Below are 15815 nucleotides of genomic sequence, written 5' to 3' on the forward strand. Positions count from 1 at the left end.
ACTGGTAAAATAAATGTGCAGAAATGCTGAAGATATACTTTATTTAAGAGGCTGAAAACTGGACAGACCTGTTCACCTTGATGCATTCCATGACCCACCCTGTGCACAACGTTCACCAAGGGCAGCTGTTTTTTTGCCAGACATTTGTGCACATTCATTTTTGACAGTGTTGTTGGTTGTTGTCTTTCAAATGACCATGGCAACTTTCTTTATTATTTTTGACAGGCCAAAGGCCTACAACAACATACTGTAGAATAGATATAACAACAACAACAACAACAACATCTTACTGTATATTCTAATCCAACCAATTTGTCAATTCATGGTGGTGATCAATCGCCCTATGTCAATGCAAAATATGGGAACAATAAACTGAGCAAAATTCATTATTTTAAAATTAAAGCTTTTTATCTCAACATTTATCACGTTGACAGTCAAACACCCATGTCGAAGACTATTAGCAAAATGAATGTTTCCTGAGAAGCAGAGGTGTAAAGCCCGGGTCAGAAAGTAAAAGTCCTGCCATATGTTTATTCCACCCATAAACTCAGCCAGCTGATTTCACTAATTACTTCTATCTCCTGGCTGAAAAACTGTGCTAATTAGCAAATCCAGGTGATTGGAACAAAATACCGAGGAGGACTTTTTCTTTCTGAAACTTGACTTTAGCTAAGAAGTCGTCGATCTGGTTACAAGGGTGGTTTCGATTTTGTCAAAGCGTGACTCAGGATTCAGTTTCAGATTTTTTTTTTGAGTGATAAATTAGATATTTCTTTCTTACAATATCCATTTGAGGCTTAATTATTTCCCTTTGCAATGTCTTATTTTATTACCGGGTGGTAATGAGGAAAATTCCAGGCTTTAGTATGTTTTATTAAGTTAATAGCACACATCAGAAGTGTCAAGCTTTACCTGTAAGCTTGAAAGTTTTTAGTGAGTGATTTCTATTATTTATGTAGCCTACTTATTGAGATGTTACTGCTGAAATCCACTGCGATGACACTAGAAAATTAAAACATTTTCAGAGTGACAAACACGAACACGACTGTACTGCATATACTACCACGAAACTCAACATACCAAAAAAAAAAACTCGTGAATATTTATCCCGCATCAGAGACGGTTGAGTCACCTCAGACCGTCTTTTACCTTACACTCCCATCTAGCGTCTGGTGTGGTGATTACAGCACTTAAAGGAGTTATCACGTGGGTTCTGTTACTTTACTCAGCGCTTGATACAATGAACCAATCACAGTCCTTTTTTGAGCTCTAGCTAAGATTTTACGAAATACACACACACACATAAAAAAACATCCTGAATGCGAATTGAATAAATAGAAGATTCAGCTTTAGGAGCCATTCAGTGTTCTACCCCTGAAGAAATGGTCAACATTGCTTCCCTGTAAATTAAATGCGCATTTTGTCCATGTGTTACAGTAATACGTATTCGGCCCTGATTTGACGCGCGTAGCAGCACGTAGTAGGTCGTCTTGACTCACTCGAGTGATGTTTTGACATGCTTTTTGGTTTCGATTGCCGTCGTCTAGTCGCTGTGTGCTAAACATCCACATTCTGAGAGGTAGAAATGCTGAAATACTTTATTCTTTGTTCCATTTCTTATTATTTAACTTTACGGGCCATTTACAGACTGATACATAAGATTCTTCCGGGTTTGTTTTCTTGTTATGATAAGCTGACTCATATTGTTTTATCTTGCTTTCTACCTCACAAACTGCCTGTACCTAGTTGTTTTTCTCAGAAAGAAGGGTCATTTCATGAAAAGAGTGGCTTTTGAGTGTCGCAAGACTATATGTTCATAATATGAAATACTGACACTAACTTTTATAAAATGTTATTATTATAAAAAAAAAATCATATAACACATCAAAAAGTCAAGTACATGAATCACATGAAGTACGTTTATACTCGTATACTGTACATCATATTTTGACAATATTTATAATATTATTTAATAATAATATATTTGGGCAGAATATAAAAAAAAAACGTAGGCTAGGTTATGTGTTAAGGGTTTACTGTATTTTACTGTACCTAAAAAATAAGTCATCTTTTCAATATTGAATGTATGGAATCACCCAGAATTATTTTAAATCGCATGTAATGGTTTATTAAGAAAAATAAGATTATGACTCCCATATCTCTTTTGTCTATAGATACAAGTTGGAAATATCTCAGAAGTTTATATTCTCATATGTGAGTCCTTCCGTGAGTCTTTTCTTCACGTTGGCTCAAATCTGGATCCTCCACCTGTGCAACGTATCCGTCACCTTGGCACTGAAGTGAACTGCCACAGAAGTGAATTGTGATCTATTTAAACAGACACAGATGCCTCGATGGGGGACTTGTACCAGCAAGCACTTTCGTTGGTCAAGCCCAGTAGCTCAAGGGCTGGTTTTGTGTTTTTTAACCTTTGGAGTGATATTGCCTATATGCTGCCATCGTCTACTTTACTCGCATTATTTTTTAAAGAGTGTTTATCTTGATTCACTAAGCGATACATCACTACAAAAAAGCTACGACAGAGGTCAGGAAGCCCTGCATTTCTGGGAGAGTGCTGCTTCTACGAAAAGCCTGAAGGACCCTTTGGAAACGAATTCTAAGAAACCAGATCTCCTGATCACCATAGTGACATCCAGAAGAGCAGAGGGGAGGGACTATCACTACCTGTTACAGGTGGCACAACAGCTCAAATCGCTCCTTAAGGCATGTGGCGATAAACCATGTGCCGAGGTCATGCTCTGTGATGTCGAAAGTGGTCCCTCTTTGAACGAGGATGCTTTGCTTCTGGAGAAAGAGTTCCTGGTTGTTAGACGTTCACCAGATGAGAAATGGAACAGCAAACAGGTGGACAACATCTTCGAGAAGGAGAAAAGAGATTACGTTTTCTGCCTGAGGAAAGGATGGGACCTGATGAGGCCAAAAAACGTTGTCGTCCTGGAGGATGATGCGCTTCCGATGACCGATTTCTTTCCGTTGATTAAAAACTTACTCTCGCGGAGATTTGCCATCAATACTTTATACATAAAGCTCTACCACCCGGAACGTCTTCAGGGATACTGGAACCCGGAGCCGTATCGCATTCTAGAATGGCTGGGTCTCGGCCTGTTTGGTTCTACAATCCTCCTCCTCTTGTTATCTCACTGTACAGCTCTTTATTTTACCTTCTCACCTCTTCATCTTCTCTTCCTAACTCTCTACATAATGGCCGTGTCTGAGATGGCAGGGAGGCACTATCTGCTGGAGGTCAGGCGGCTTTCACCCCAGCTGTATGCTGTGTCTCCTGCCACTGAATGCTGCACCCCTGCTATGCTCTACCCAGGTAATGCCTCCATCCGAACCGCCCAATACCTGGACCAGGCCGTCTGTGCTAGGGGTAATGCAAAAGACATGGTGCTGTACAAGATAGCCAGGTCTACGCCAGGTGAGAAGGCACACAGCGTTGAACCCAATATCATCAAGCACATCGGAGCTTACTCCTCCATCAGGAAGAACCCTCTTCTACCCAGATTAATTTGACATCATAATGTTTTCTTTTTACAGAGGTTGAAAATGAAACCCATTTTAGGTGCTGTTTATTAATAAATGTTTCAATTTTGTGGCTGAAATATGAATATCTTTTTAGAAATCATAGCTGGCTGTTTGTTTGTGAAGTTTTGAAACCGTTGCCTGATCACGATGCTTATCTTTTAAACTATTTTTAATCAACATCTTTTTCAGTTTACAACGCATAATGGATTTTAGCATCAGAAGGGAATTCATAGAGTTATGAAAATTATTTTATATGTAACTAAATTATTGCCAAATTTGCACATTCAAAACACTTTGAAATGTAGTTTTAAAAAAAAAATCAATTCAAATCATTTATATTTCTCTTTATATTCAACATGAGCTCTAAAGGATTATCCTCAGAAATTATTTATATAGTTTTGTATTGATCTTTCACTCTATGGCGTTTATAAAAATCACTTTTTGTAAAATATAATAAATATTATATAACGGTTTACAGTCGTTGGTTTCATTTTTTGTGGTACAGGCTCTTTCACTGTTTTTTTTAAAGGTAATAGTTCTAGGCAACCTACTGAAAAACGTTCAGTTAACACTACATTATACGATGCTGTGATGTTCCTCCTCTGTTGTTGAGGTCTCAGAGTAAATTTCTGTGTTGCATAAGACAGTTGGGGTGTTTTCTTCCAGATGTTCCTACAAAACTCCTGAGTGAGCCTGTGGCTCTTCTCCGCTATTTCCGCTGGATATTCAGTCACATGACCGGTCAAAATACAGAGCATTGCAAACTCTGTTTAAAGAAACAGTATACACTCTCAGTATACATAATGCTCTTGATATTCCATACAATTTATATTATTCGCCCAAGAACTGTTTATTTGGAGATTAAAGCCAAGTACCACCGTACGTGTGTAATATGCGGGATTTAACCAATCGAATCCTACTATGGCGAGGCCTTATCTTATGAATATTAATTAGTTATAGCGTTCATCCTATCGACGCAAGGCTTCTTCCAATGGAAGGCGGGACTTCTTCGTGATAATTAGACCATGCTCAGGTTGATTGGTGAGATGGCTTGTCTACTAAATATTAATTTGGCCATGCTCTGTCATTTTCAACATACGAAGGCGTGGGTCATGAATTTTTAATAGAGAGGCCTTCGCCATACTATGATTAGGAAATTTGCTTCGTTTAGCAAGATAGACTTTTTCGAGACGGGATTTCCTGCGAACTGGATGTATCTGCTGCGTAAGGACAGGGAAAAGTTGAGGGATAGAGAAAATGTCTGACACCGAAAACTCAAAGTGCCATTCTTTATCAAAGAATGAAGGTTTAACCAATGGAGGAAATAATGTTTCCAGTAACGTTTCAGAAGAGATGACAGAGGTATGTTGCGTGCGTGGATATGGTGCTCTTGGAAACCTGTACTCATCAATGTGCCGCGAAATGTACTATCTAAACGGATGGTTAAAAAAAAAAAAAAGTTCATAGATGACACTCTGATTGTTTGGTTTATTTGTATAGAAAGTTTTTCGAACTTATCACAACATCAAATCTGGATGGAATAAGAGAAACATCTGGTATCCTGTTTGTCAAGAAAGCACTGGAAAATTGTGTCTGAAGAAAGTGTCAACTGAAGCACTGGAAATATTTGGCAAACATATTACTATTAGAAGTTCTTTACCTATTAATCGATTCTGGTTTGTTAAGAAATGGATTGTTATGAGTGTCTGTTGCCATACAAATTCAATTATACATTTAGATAAATAAACATGCACATATCAGTCACATTTCAAATGGTTTTTGAGTGAAGGGTGTAGTGTGGGAGGGAGGTTATGGCATCAAATAGTTTTGGTTAGTTGATATGTCCTACTCTGTACTTCATTTAACCAGCTTTTCACAGCTTTCGCAAAGTATTTGGTCTGTTTATTGTTATTTATACAGATTTCATGACATCATATGTTAATTGAGAGACTACAGTACATGAAATAACTGTCACACCATGTGCTTCTCATTTAAAATGAAAAAGAAAAGGTGGAAACAAGTGATTAAAATTGGCCTGTCAAACTGATTTTTCTCTCTTCTTGGTCTCTGATGTTTGCTGGTGGTGCTTTAGAAATTCGACCTTGCCACTGTCTATGTGTCAGATGCCCAGTATAACAGGAACATCTTTTTTGACACTTCACCACAGGCTGTGAGGTAAGAGATTACTTTCCAACAATCATTTATATAACTTTGACTATTACCAGGTTGTGTATTATAAAATCTGTAAAATATTCCACAGGTTGTACCTGCTGTACAATCACTGGTTCATGCAAACACTGGTATATGTGTTCATCGTCATAAATCTTGCTCTGGCTCTCTTTGAGGATCCTGCTGTTGTTCCAATTCCTATATGGGTATGTATGGAAATGTAACTTGCATTTACAAATTGTTCAGCAAAGCAGTGGATTAATCATTGACCACAATTGTAATTCGTTTCAGACCTTGTGTAGATTTGTGAATGGGTGGTTGAATATTTCTTGAACGCTCTCTGTATCTCTAGCTGATTACCTTAAAAGTCCATAGATATCCCCTTCAGTTCATACTGCTAACACTTTCTCTGACAAGCAGATGCCATGAGATCTGTTTTTAATCACAAAACATGCATATAATGCATCAAACTCTATACTCTGAAATTTAGAATTGTGGTGTGTTTTCATATTTAAAATTACCTATATGATTGTGTGACCAAGGAAACATCCCAGACAGTGATGCTATATATTTAATAGTTTTTACCATACCAACATAAACTACACACTTAGAAGAAAAGGTTCTACATGTATATAGAACCTTAGTTCATTTAAGAAATGTTTCCTTATAGATCCTTTTCAGTATAAAATGTTCTTTAAAAGTGAGTCAAGAACTCTAGGGTTCTATATAGAACCACATTTAACCTTTTTTTCTTCTTCTTGCTTACTGCTTTTATGACATCCTGGAATCCATGCCAACCCTCCATATGACACAATGGGATATTTCCTGGAGACTTGTGTTTATTTAAACAGCTTATAAATAATTCTAAATAATGTTTTTTTGAAAATCTAAAAATACAGAAAGTTTTCTGAGATGGTTCGGGTTAGGGTTATGGCATGTAATATGCAGTTTGTACAGTATAAAAATCATTAAGTAAGAGGAATGTCCCCATAAAACATTTTGTATATGTGTATGTGTGTGTTCTATAGGCGACTTCTACAATTGAAATCATATGTCTCTCTGCATTTACTGTGCGGATGGTACACTATGCCAAAGTCATCCCAAAGGATAAATTCTGGAAGGATCCCAAAAATATCTGCATCATAATCGTTGTAACGGTAGGCCTCTAATACATAGTTTTGGATTGTATCTTATTTACAGGTACATAATCACTTTTATCGTGTGTTAATTTTATAATACATTATTTCTATAATATATATACCCTTAAAGTATTCTGTCTGCACAAACATGTGAAAATGCTGAGAATGTGCTCGTAACAATGTTGTGAAATGAACTTTAGCCCGTGTTTTATCATTCTCAGCAGTTTTGCAGGATCTCCAGGAAATGTGGCGTATGAGTAGACATTTAGTGAAGTCAGGGAAAGGGTTTGTGTGTGTGTTGCATAACTGGACATTTTGAGAGATTTTAAGTTTCGCTGTATTCTTGTTTTATTATCTTTCTTTACCCTTCCCACTTCACAGCTCTCTTTCATAGATTTGACTATATATGGGGCACTGAAAACATCAGGCTATTTTTCCATCCGATGGTCAAGGGTCTTGAGACCACTTCTGTTAGTCAATGTTACAGAGGGACGACAAGTAAGAAAACCACAATCAAAGCACAATAAACACATACATTTTGTATATTTTTTCATAGTTTACATTTTTTTGTATTTAATTGAGATGAAATGTTAATTAAAAATTTTGTCAGTTAATCTACTCCTAAAGTTGTTGAAAGCATACACTACCGTTTAAAGGTTTGGGGTCAGTAAGATAAAAAAAGAAAAGAATTTATTTTCAGCAAGGTTGGAATTAAATGGATCAAAAATGACAGTGAAGACATTCTATTTAAAAAAAAAGTTATTTTGAACATTCTGCTAATCAAAGAATCCTGAAAACAATGGTTTCCATAAAAATATTATGCAGCACACCTGTTTTCAAAATTTTTATAATAATAATAAGTGTTTCTTTAGCACTAAATCAGCATATTAGAATGATTTCTGAAGGATCATGTGACACTGAAGACTGGAGTAATGATGCTGAAAATGTAGCTTTGCTATCACATGAATAAATTACATTTTAAAAATATATTAAATAGAAAACTGTTATTTTAAATTGTAATAATATTTCACAATATTACTGTTTTATTGTATTTTTGATCAAATAAATGCAGCCTTGGTGAACATGAGAGACTTAAAAACATTTTAAAATCGTACCGACCCCAAAGTTTGAATGGAAGTGTATGTTTTTTGGGCACAAATGTCTCTCCTCCAGACCCATTTCTTTCTTTCTTTTTCATCCTTCTGTTTGTCTGTAGCTGCGGAGGGCGTTCAGGAGTATACGGAATGCACTGCCTCAGATCTCCTATGTTTTTCTCTTATTCATGTTCAGCGTGTTGGTCTTCTCTCTTATGGCTCTTAAATTATTTGGGAAAAGGTAAAGCTAAATAAAGTATCATCAATTTATTCCTCTGTTTTTCCATTCATCTCAGTTGTGTCCATTGAAAAATAGTTTACATAACCTTTCAAACTGCTTGTCATATCTTTTTTTATTTTTTCTCAGGGGCCTTCTTACCATTGATGGTTCACCATATTTCACAAACTATTTGGATATTGTTTTCGATCTGTACGTTTTGGTGACCACTGCTAATAGCCCTGATGTCATGTAAGTCTTGAGCTATTGCATTTTCTTTCTATCCTTTTAAGCTTATTTCTCTTTTGTTGTATATTCAGCAGTATAAAAAATATCAGTCCCCCATAATATGCTTCACGCATGCATTGTACACAACACAAATGCTTCTGTAATATTTGATGTTTTTATGTTTTCTTTGTAGGATGCCGGCATACAACTACAGTGTTTTCTTCACTATTTTCTTCATTCTATATATTGTTATCAACATCTATACCTTCATGTCCTTCTTTCTGGCTGTTGTTTACAATAACTACAAAAAGTACCTAAAGGTATTAACATTATTTTCTGTCAACATGCACATTTTTATTTCTCACATTTTAAAGAACTTATGAATCTTAGAATAAAATAATCTTGAATTAAAATGTATATTATTAAATAATAAATTAAATAATTTAAATATTAAAATTAAATCATATTAAAATTAATATTATTGATCAGTTAAATTTTTTTTTATTAAATACCACAGATTATGCTTTTTTACATTTTCAACTTTCTTTATTGTGTAACGTTGCTGTTTGAGCATGAAGAAGATCTGCAAAGTTAGAAAGCACAAAGTCCACTTGAAAGGGAGTTGTTCTCTATATCAGTAAGCACTGGCTCGATTGTAGTCTTGAGTTTTCTTCTGTGGAACATACACGTTACAATATTCCTCATTTAAATAATTCTTACCCAACGCATTGGACTTGTTTATTAGTGTGTTGTCGCCATGCCATTACCCAATTACAGCACACTTGTCCAACCGACCAATCAGAGCACATTGAGGTTTTTGGAAGGAGGGGCTTTATACTAGAATGGAACTAAACAGAGAGTTACTGACAGACTGGGAAGAGTGGTGCTGCACTACTGTGAAATATGTGAAAAATAAATTGTTATTTGAACATTCAAGAATGAACATTTATTCTAGTAGACCCCAAAAACAAAATCAATACTTTTTAAAAGGGCATAATAGATCCTCTTGAATATTATTGTTCAGTCCAATAAAAATACTTCTAGCTATCTATCTAGCTGTAGTGGAACCTGACTTGATTTCTTTCATGTTTTCTAGGAGGAAGTGCGGCAGCTGGTGAAGGCCAGAAGATATAAGATGTGCCGGGCGTTTTCTCTGCTTCAGGAGACCCGGGGTGAAGGTGGGGAGCCTGTGGTGACCCAGGCCAAATGGAACCTTCTGGTTAAACTCGCCAAGCCGAAAATCAGTATTGCTCACCGGGAACTGCTCTGGAGCGTCTTAGATGATCAGAATAAAGGACACATAGGTCAGATAGGTTTTTCTTTCCTATTTCATATTTGACTTCAGTTTTATTGACTTTTTCTCCTTTTTCCACCTTTTTTTCTGAGCAGGAAAGTTTGCATTTGTCCAGCTGGCTGATCTTCTAAGTATCCAGGTGATCACAGTGAAGTCAAAGGCGCACCCCATTCAAATCTGTTTCCCCTCTCTGTATGATTCCTCAGCCAGCAGATTCATTCGCCACATGGTTCATCACAGGTATGTGGACACAAAGGGCCAGATTTACTAACAGCTTGCATCACCACAAACCCTCTTTTGGCATTAAAAAACTACTGTCAGGATATTTAATAAAGACGCGCAGTAAAAAATTTGCGCTGAAAAGGCATGGACAGTTATTTTTGCGTGGACTATGAACTTATTGCATATGCATTTGTAGGAGATTCCCTTTCAGAAGATTTGCAGTAGTCAGTTTATTGGTATTTGTGCCATTATATAACTGGACTGGAGTGTGAAGCATCAATGGAAAGGAAAACCAAAACCAAAAAATAGGGGTGTAACGATACCCTCATGTCACAATTCAATATATATCACGATACTGAACTCACAATATGATATTATTGCGATGCTCCTAGACATATGGACATTGATTAAAGTGCAAAATGTGGCATTAATACAATAAAAATATTCATGATTCTGAAGCTTAAAATACAGAATTATTTTAGACCAATATGCTTGCACTCTGTCACCGACTAGATGTATTTAAAATAATGTAGGCCATTTGCTTATATATCTATGTGGTGTTTTTAATATGCGTTTAAGACAAACCATGTGCAAATTCATGTCAACACCATTGCTGAGTATTTTCTCCTTAAATCTGCAGTGAACCAAACACAGTCTCAAAAACACAGTTTGAAATCACTGATGTTTCATACCAGCTACCTTGTAACCAATCATGTCAAGGTGTGATCGTCAACGAGTGAATCTCTGAGCTGGTGTGAGTGAGTGGACGCGGGACTAATTTGCATATTCATAGAACCGCTTGTACTAAATAAGGCAAAGGTGTAGGGTTACATTCAAGCTATTTTAAGGCATGAAGAATTTTTTTTATTATTTTATGTAATTTTGGTGATCAAAGATGAGGTAAAATTATTGACTACGGGGGACTTTAAGTATTTCTCTCTGTTTCTCTCAGCACTATATTATTTAGTATATTTAGTATACTATATTTAGTATTTCCTGAACTGGATGTGTCTCTGAATGCCCTTTCATGTTAATCCAATATTTCATTGTTAATTTCAATTTACTTATACTTATGGACATTTCTCCTACCTCCACCTGTGACGCTGATATTGGAGAGGATCAGCATATTCTTAATGCTTGTGCCTGAACTGTTTCAACTTTCTTAATCAAGGATTTTGATGCACATCCCCAAATTATACATCCACAATTGATTACTGACCTGATTAATGCACTATATATTCGTTCTAAATATGTTTGACTAGCTTCCCATTTTATTCCTTCTTGACATCTGAATATATTAGTACTTTTTTTGTACTTATCTAACAAAATCTGTATATGTGTCTTGAAAGTGAGCCTGGAATCCATATCCCTAGATATCTTATAACTTTAACTTGTTCAAGTGTCTGACAGTTTTGTTTCTCTTTTAATTCAGGGAAATGATTTGGCCCGATTATCTGTGTAGTTAAGTGTGTAGTGATGTCGCCATTCAGGATTGTTCGCTTATCTGTTGCCTGGCTGCCAGTTTCTCTGAAGCTGGCCAATTGCGCTATTTGAGCGAAGTTAACAATAAAATGAAAACATCTCATATCGTCTGTAAACTTTACCAAAGCAACAACTGACGCATTTGTATTACATTCTAAAGAGCTCCGTTATCAGCCCCACAGTGTAAAATGAAACCATATCCGTACTGGAATTTTATCCACTCCTGTTCATTTATTTGGAATGCCAGAGACTTTTTCCGAACGTATCATTTGCCAAGCCATGATATTTTTAATTTGCACTGATCTTGGTAGATTGCATTGGTCATTATGGAAATGAGCTGGCTGCATCCGTGTTATTTAATCTGCACACTGTGAGTAGATCACCATCGCACTTTTATTTCATCACACTTGCCCTGTTTAGTTAATCTGGCCCAAAATGTTGATCTTGCAATGACACTAATGCATTCACATATTATTTTGGACAACAAAGCTATTTGAATCCCATATATTTGTATTGTGCGTTTCAGAATGTTTGTGTATGTCTATGACCTGATTATTCTGGTGAATGCTGTGTTCATTGGTCTGGATGAGGAGAACCCTGTGGTATCAAATGCTGAGTGGGGTTTTCTGGCTCTTTATATGTTGGAGATCATTCTCAAACTGTATTCTACCGAGCCACGGGCGTTCTTCGCCCGACATCATTTCTGGAACTGGTGAGGAACACTTTGTTTTTTGTATGGCTCACTGAATTTGATCACATAACATCACCTGTGTGAGCTCACATGAAACCAAATTCAATCAACTCTATCTCTTACAGGTTTGACACTATCATTGTTGTGTGTGCGCTCTTTGGCACCATCATTAACTCAGCACTCAAACACTGTAAGTGCACATGTGGATATAACAAAATTAAGCACTAGGAGGGTTATTATTTATATACTTGTGTATCACTGTATTTGACATATTAGAAGATTGACACATTTCTGCATTCTTTAAGTGTTATATCAGAGCTGTTAAGTTTGATATAAACATGCCTTTAAAGGAATAGGTCACCCAAAAATAAAAATTCTGTCATTTACTCTCCCTCAAGTTGTTCCAAACCTGTATGACTTTCTTTCTTCTGCTGAACACAAAAGAAGATATTTTGAAGAAAGTCGGTAACCAAACGACTGATGGACCCCATTGACTTCCATAGTAGGAAAAAAAAATACTATGGATGTCAATGGGGACCAGCAACTGTTTAATTACCAACCTTCTTTAAAATATCTTATTTTGTGTTTAGCAGAAGAAAGGAAATCATACAGGTTTGGAACAACTTGAGGGAGAGTAAATGATGACAGAATTTTCATTTTTGGGTGAACTATCCCTTTAAGTAGTCTTGTTGACTTTATGTTTGCAGCTGGAGGTTACACGAGTCGTCAGATCTTGGACATAGTTTTTATCTTGCGAGTTCTTCGACTCATACGTTTGGTGGATTCCATAAAGAGGTGAGACAGTTTCAGCCAAATGCACAAAAAACCAAGTGATTTCTGTGCTTGAAAATACCTTTTATTAATTTGCCATGTGACATTAAACTAAAAACTTTCCTTTGCAGATTTCGAGCCATCATCAACACACTTATTAAAATTGGACCAACTATTCTTACCTTTGGCCAACTCATAGTGGTGAGTATTTATAGATTGATATGGATTAGTTCACCCAAAACTCTATATTGTCAAAATGTACTCTGCCTCATGTCATTTCAAACCTGTACGACGTTCTTCTTTGTGGTTTTGTCTATACAATAAAAGTCAGTGGGGTTATCTGTTGTTTTGGACCGCATTTATTTCATTGTAGGAACAAAAACATTCCTTAATGTATCTTTGTGTACTTAGTGAGTAATAGGTAATAGGCATACACTGAGAAATATCAAAACTATGTTTCAATAATATTTCTAATATGAATATACTGTATATACTTACAATACCAAATAAAAAATCGGGGGTCAGTAAGCTTTTTTTTATTTTTATAAAGTAATAAGAATTATTCAGCAAGGATGCATTAAAATGAATCAAACGTGACAAAGATAATATTACAAATGTTATAATGTTACAAAAGATTTCTATTTTAAATGCTTTGATTCATCAATCAATCAAGTTAAAATTGTAATATATAGTAATCTATTTCGTAATATTTCTGTTCTACTTAGTTTTGATCAAATTAATGCAGTCTTGATGAGCGTATAGAGTTATTTCAAAAACATTAAAACGACTCTTACTGACCACAAACTTTGGATAATGTGTACATCTATCGCATGCATTAGACGGGCTATTGCTTTTAAATAAAAATACACATTGATTCAAGTGTTCCTGAGGAAGGAGTGGTTGCTGTCACCGTCTCATTGGTGATTCCTGTATACTGCACCATACCTGGCCTCAAGGACACCTTGTACAAAAAAGTGGGGGGTGGATGCAGTGCTTGATTTTTGGCTATATTTAGATATAGGGACAGGGACATAATCATCAGAAGGGAAGCAGACCCTTTATGCCACATTTTAAACTGTGATATGAGAAACATTATCATAATCAATATACCTGTGTATTTATTATAAATCCACTGCTGTCCCCCTACAGGTGGTCTATTACATATTTGCTATGGTTGGCATGGAATTATTTAAAGGAAAAGTTCATTTTTTTGAACCTAACTCTACAAGTCCTGATCAAGAGTACTGTGGAAACCCTCTCCTTAAAGGAACCGCTTTTGCTAAACTCAACTACTGCAAGAACAACTTCAATAATGTGATCTCTTCCTTCATCGTCTTGCTGGAACTCACTGTGGTTAATCAGTGGCATGATATCCTTTACAACTACAGATTAAAATGTATTTTTGCTCCAAGTTTTATACTTAATCAAGTATGTGAAACTGTAGACCAGGGATAGGCAACTCCAGTCCTGGAGGGCCACTGTCCTGCAGAGTTTAGCTTCAGCCCTGATAAAAACTCACCTGCCTGTATCTATCTAGTAATCCTGAAAACACTGATTGCCTTGTTCAGGTGTGTTTAATTAGGGTTGGAGCTAAACTCTGCAGTACAGTGGCCCTCCAGGACCGGAGTTGCCTATCCCTGCTGTAGACCAAGGTCTTTGAAATTTTTTGAAAGTTTCATGCATTGCTTTTCCCTTAACTCAGCTGCACTGTTGGCCAGCGGTTTCACAGCAGTCACACACGTTTCAGCCAGAATATTCTTCGTCCTTTTTCACATTGTGGTCGTCATTATTATAATCAAGTAAGAATGGAGTCTACTAGAAAATTATTGTTGTGTTTTACTTTGAAGGAAAAATATGCATAATGTGCGATTTTTATTTCCCCCCAGTATTTTTGTAGCATTTATTTTGGAGGCCTTCTTGGTGGAATACACAATTGACAAAAGTGACCTGCAGACTTCTCTGGAGAAAAAGATAGAGGAGCTGGAGCTTAATGTTCAACAGTACGTGCCATTTAGACCTCATATCTTGTTATTTGATGTATAAAAAATGTTTCATGCATACGTGTCAGCGTAGGATCCTGTTGCTGTTGATTTTGGGTTTTAATGGAGGTTTGTGTGGTTTTGTGTTTGTTAGGGATGGTATGGACACAGGTCTTGTAGATGCAATGGAAAGCAATGAAAATGACCTGGGTTCTTCTGAAGCTGGCAAACAGAAGCCCTCCCTCATGTTCAAGATTGCTTCAAGAAGTATTTTATTTTATTATTTTATTGTTATTAATTGTTTGTTTTATTATTTGGTTTATTATTAATTATTATTAATTTTAGTCAAGTCTTGTCAAATGCATTTTTAGTCTTAGAGTAAGTGTTGAAAGACGGCAAACAAGCTCTGCATTGTTTAAGATTGCTTCAAGAAATGTTGTGCTTCTTGTTATATATATATATATATATATATATATATATAATGTTTTATTTTTCCAGGATCCAGAACTGTGGATGGACTTTTGCAGCGGATGTTTGAAAGAGATCTTCGTCCTGAAGACTTCAATGAGGAGGAAGAGCCAGAAAACATAAACTTCTCAAACCCTGTCTTTGACTCAGTATAACTGACAAGAAACTAAAAACTTGTAAATATATAAATACAGTTTGTATCAAAGATTCTTTATATGTATGCAATATTTGATAAGATGTATTATATATACTTTGCTATGTGGACCACTATTAGTGATTTTTCAATCATCAAAGAGTCATTTTTGTAATCAAATGTGTGTGTGTGTGTGTATAATATTATATAAACATATAGGCTTAAAATGTGTGTTTTTTATAATTGTTTTGGGAAAAGTGCACTACATGACCAATAAGGATGGCCCCAGAGTAAAAGTTTGTACACATACCAATTGAAATAAAATAAGATTATTGTAATAATAATACGAGAGAGACTCGTTGATATCCTAACGTGTCCC

At 35.9% G+C, this 15815-nt stretch overlaps 2 protein-coding genes across 3 annotated transcripts; both read left to right on the forward strand.

The window, feature by feature from the left end:
- The first annotated feature begins 1449 nt into the window (after positions 1–1449).
- On the forward strand, positions 1450–4022 carry pgap4 (post-GPI attachment to proteins GalNAc transferase 4). The gene is made up of 2 exons (XM_084395323.1): positions 1450–1579; positions 2175–4022. Exon 2 carries the CDS (start codon positions 2347–2349, stop codon positions 3535–3537), a length of 1191 nt encoding a protein of 396 aa, XP_084251449.1. The 5' UTR covers positions 1450–1579; positions 2175–2346; the 3' UTR covers positions 3538–4022.
- A 622-nt stretch (positions 4023–4644) lies between these two features.
- Positions 4645–15780, forward strand: tpcn3 (two pore segment channel 3). Of its 2 annotated transcripts, none has more exons than XR_014625868.1 (19): positions 4645–4911; positions 5642–5724; positions 5810–5924; positions 6747–6875; positions 7239–7355; positions 8074–8192; positions 8319–8420; positions 8590–8716; positions 9493–9700; positions 9786–9930; positions 11921–12106; positions 12211–12275; positions 12793–12880; positions 12988–13057; positions 14006–14217; positions 14559–14655; positions 14743–14856; positions 14990–15102; positions 15334–15780. XR_014625868.1 is itself a non-coding variant. In XM_084395400.1 (19 exons), exons 1-19 carry the CDS (start codon positions 4807–4809, stop codon positions 15456–15458), a joined length of 2322 nt encoding a protein of 773 aa, XP_084251526.1. In that variant the 5' UTR covers positions 4726–4806; the 3' UTR covers positions 15459–15594. The 2 variants fall into 2 exon arrangements, 1 of the variants encoding a protein (XP_084251526.1); XM_084395400.1 differs by having other exon boundaries at positions 4726–4911; positions 14006–14225; positions 14565–14655; positions 15334–15594.
- The last annotated feature ends 35 nt before the right edge of the window (positions 15781–15815 follow it).

The sequence above is a fragment of the Rutilus rutilus genome (assembly GCF_951802725.1).
Source record: "Rutilus rutilus genome assembly, chromosome: 22".
NCBI classification, from domain to species: domain Eukaryota; kingdom Metazoa; phylum Chordata; class Actinopteri; order Cypriniformes; family Leuciscidae; genus Rutilus; species Rutilus rutilus.

Coding starts and splice junctions, on each gene's coding strand:
- pgap4 (XM_084395323.1), top strand. CDS start 2,347: ATGCCTCGATGGGGGACTTGTACCAGCAAGCACTTTCGTTGGTCAAGC.
- tpcn3 (XM_084395400.1), top strand. CDS start 4,807: ATGTCTGACACCGAAAACTCAAAGTGCCATTCTTTATCAAAGAATGAA. Junction 8,421..8,589: donor GCTAATAGCCCTGATGTCAT/GTAAGTCTTGAG, acceptor TTTTCTTTGTAG/GATGCCGGCATACAACTACA. Junction 14,656..14,742: donor GTCGTCATTATTATAATCAA/GTAAGAATGGAG, acceptor ATTTCCCCCCAG/TATTTTTGTAGCATTTATTT.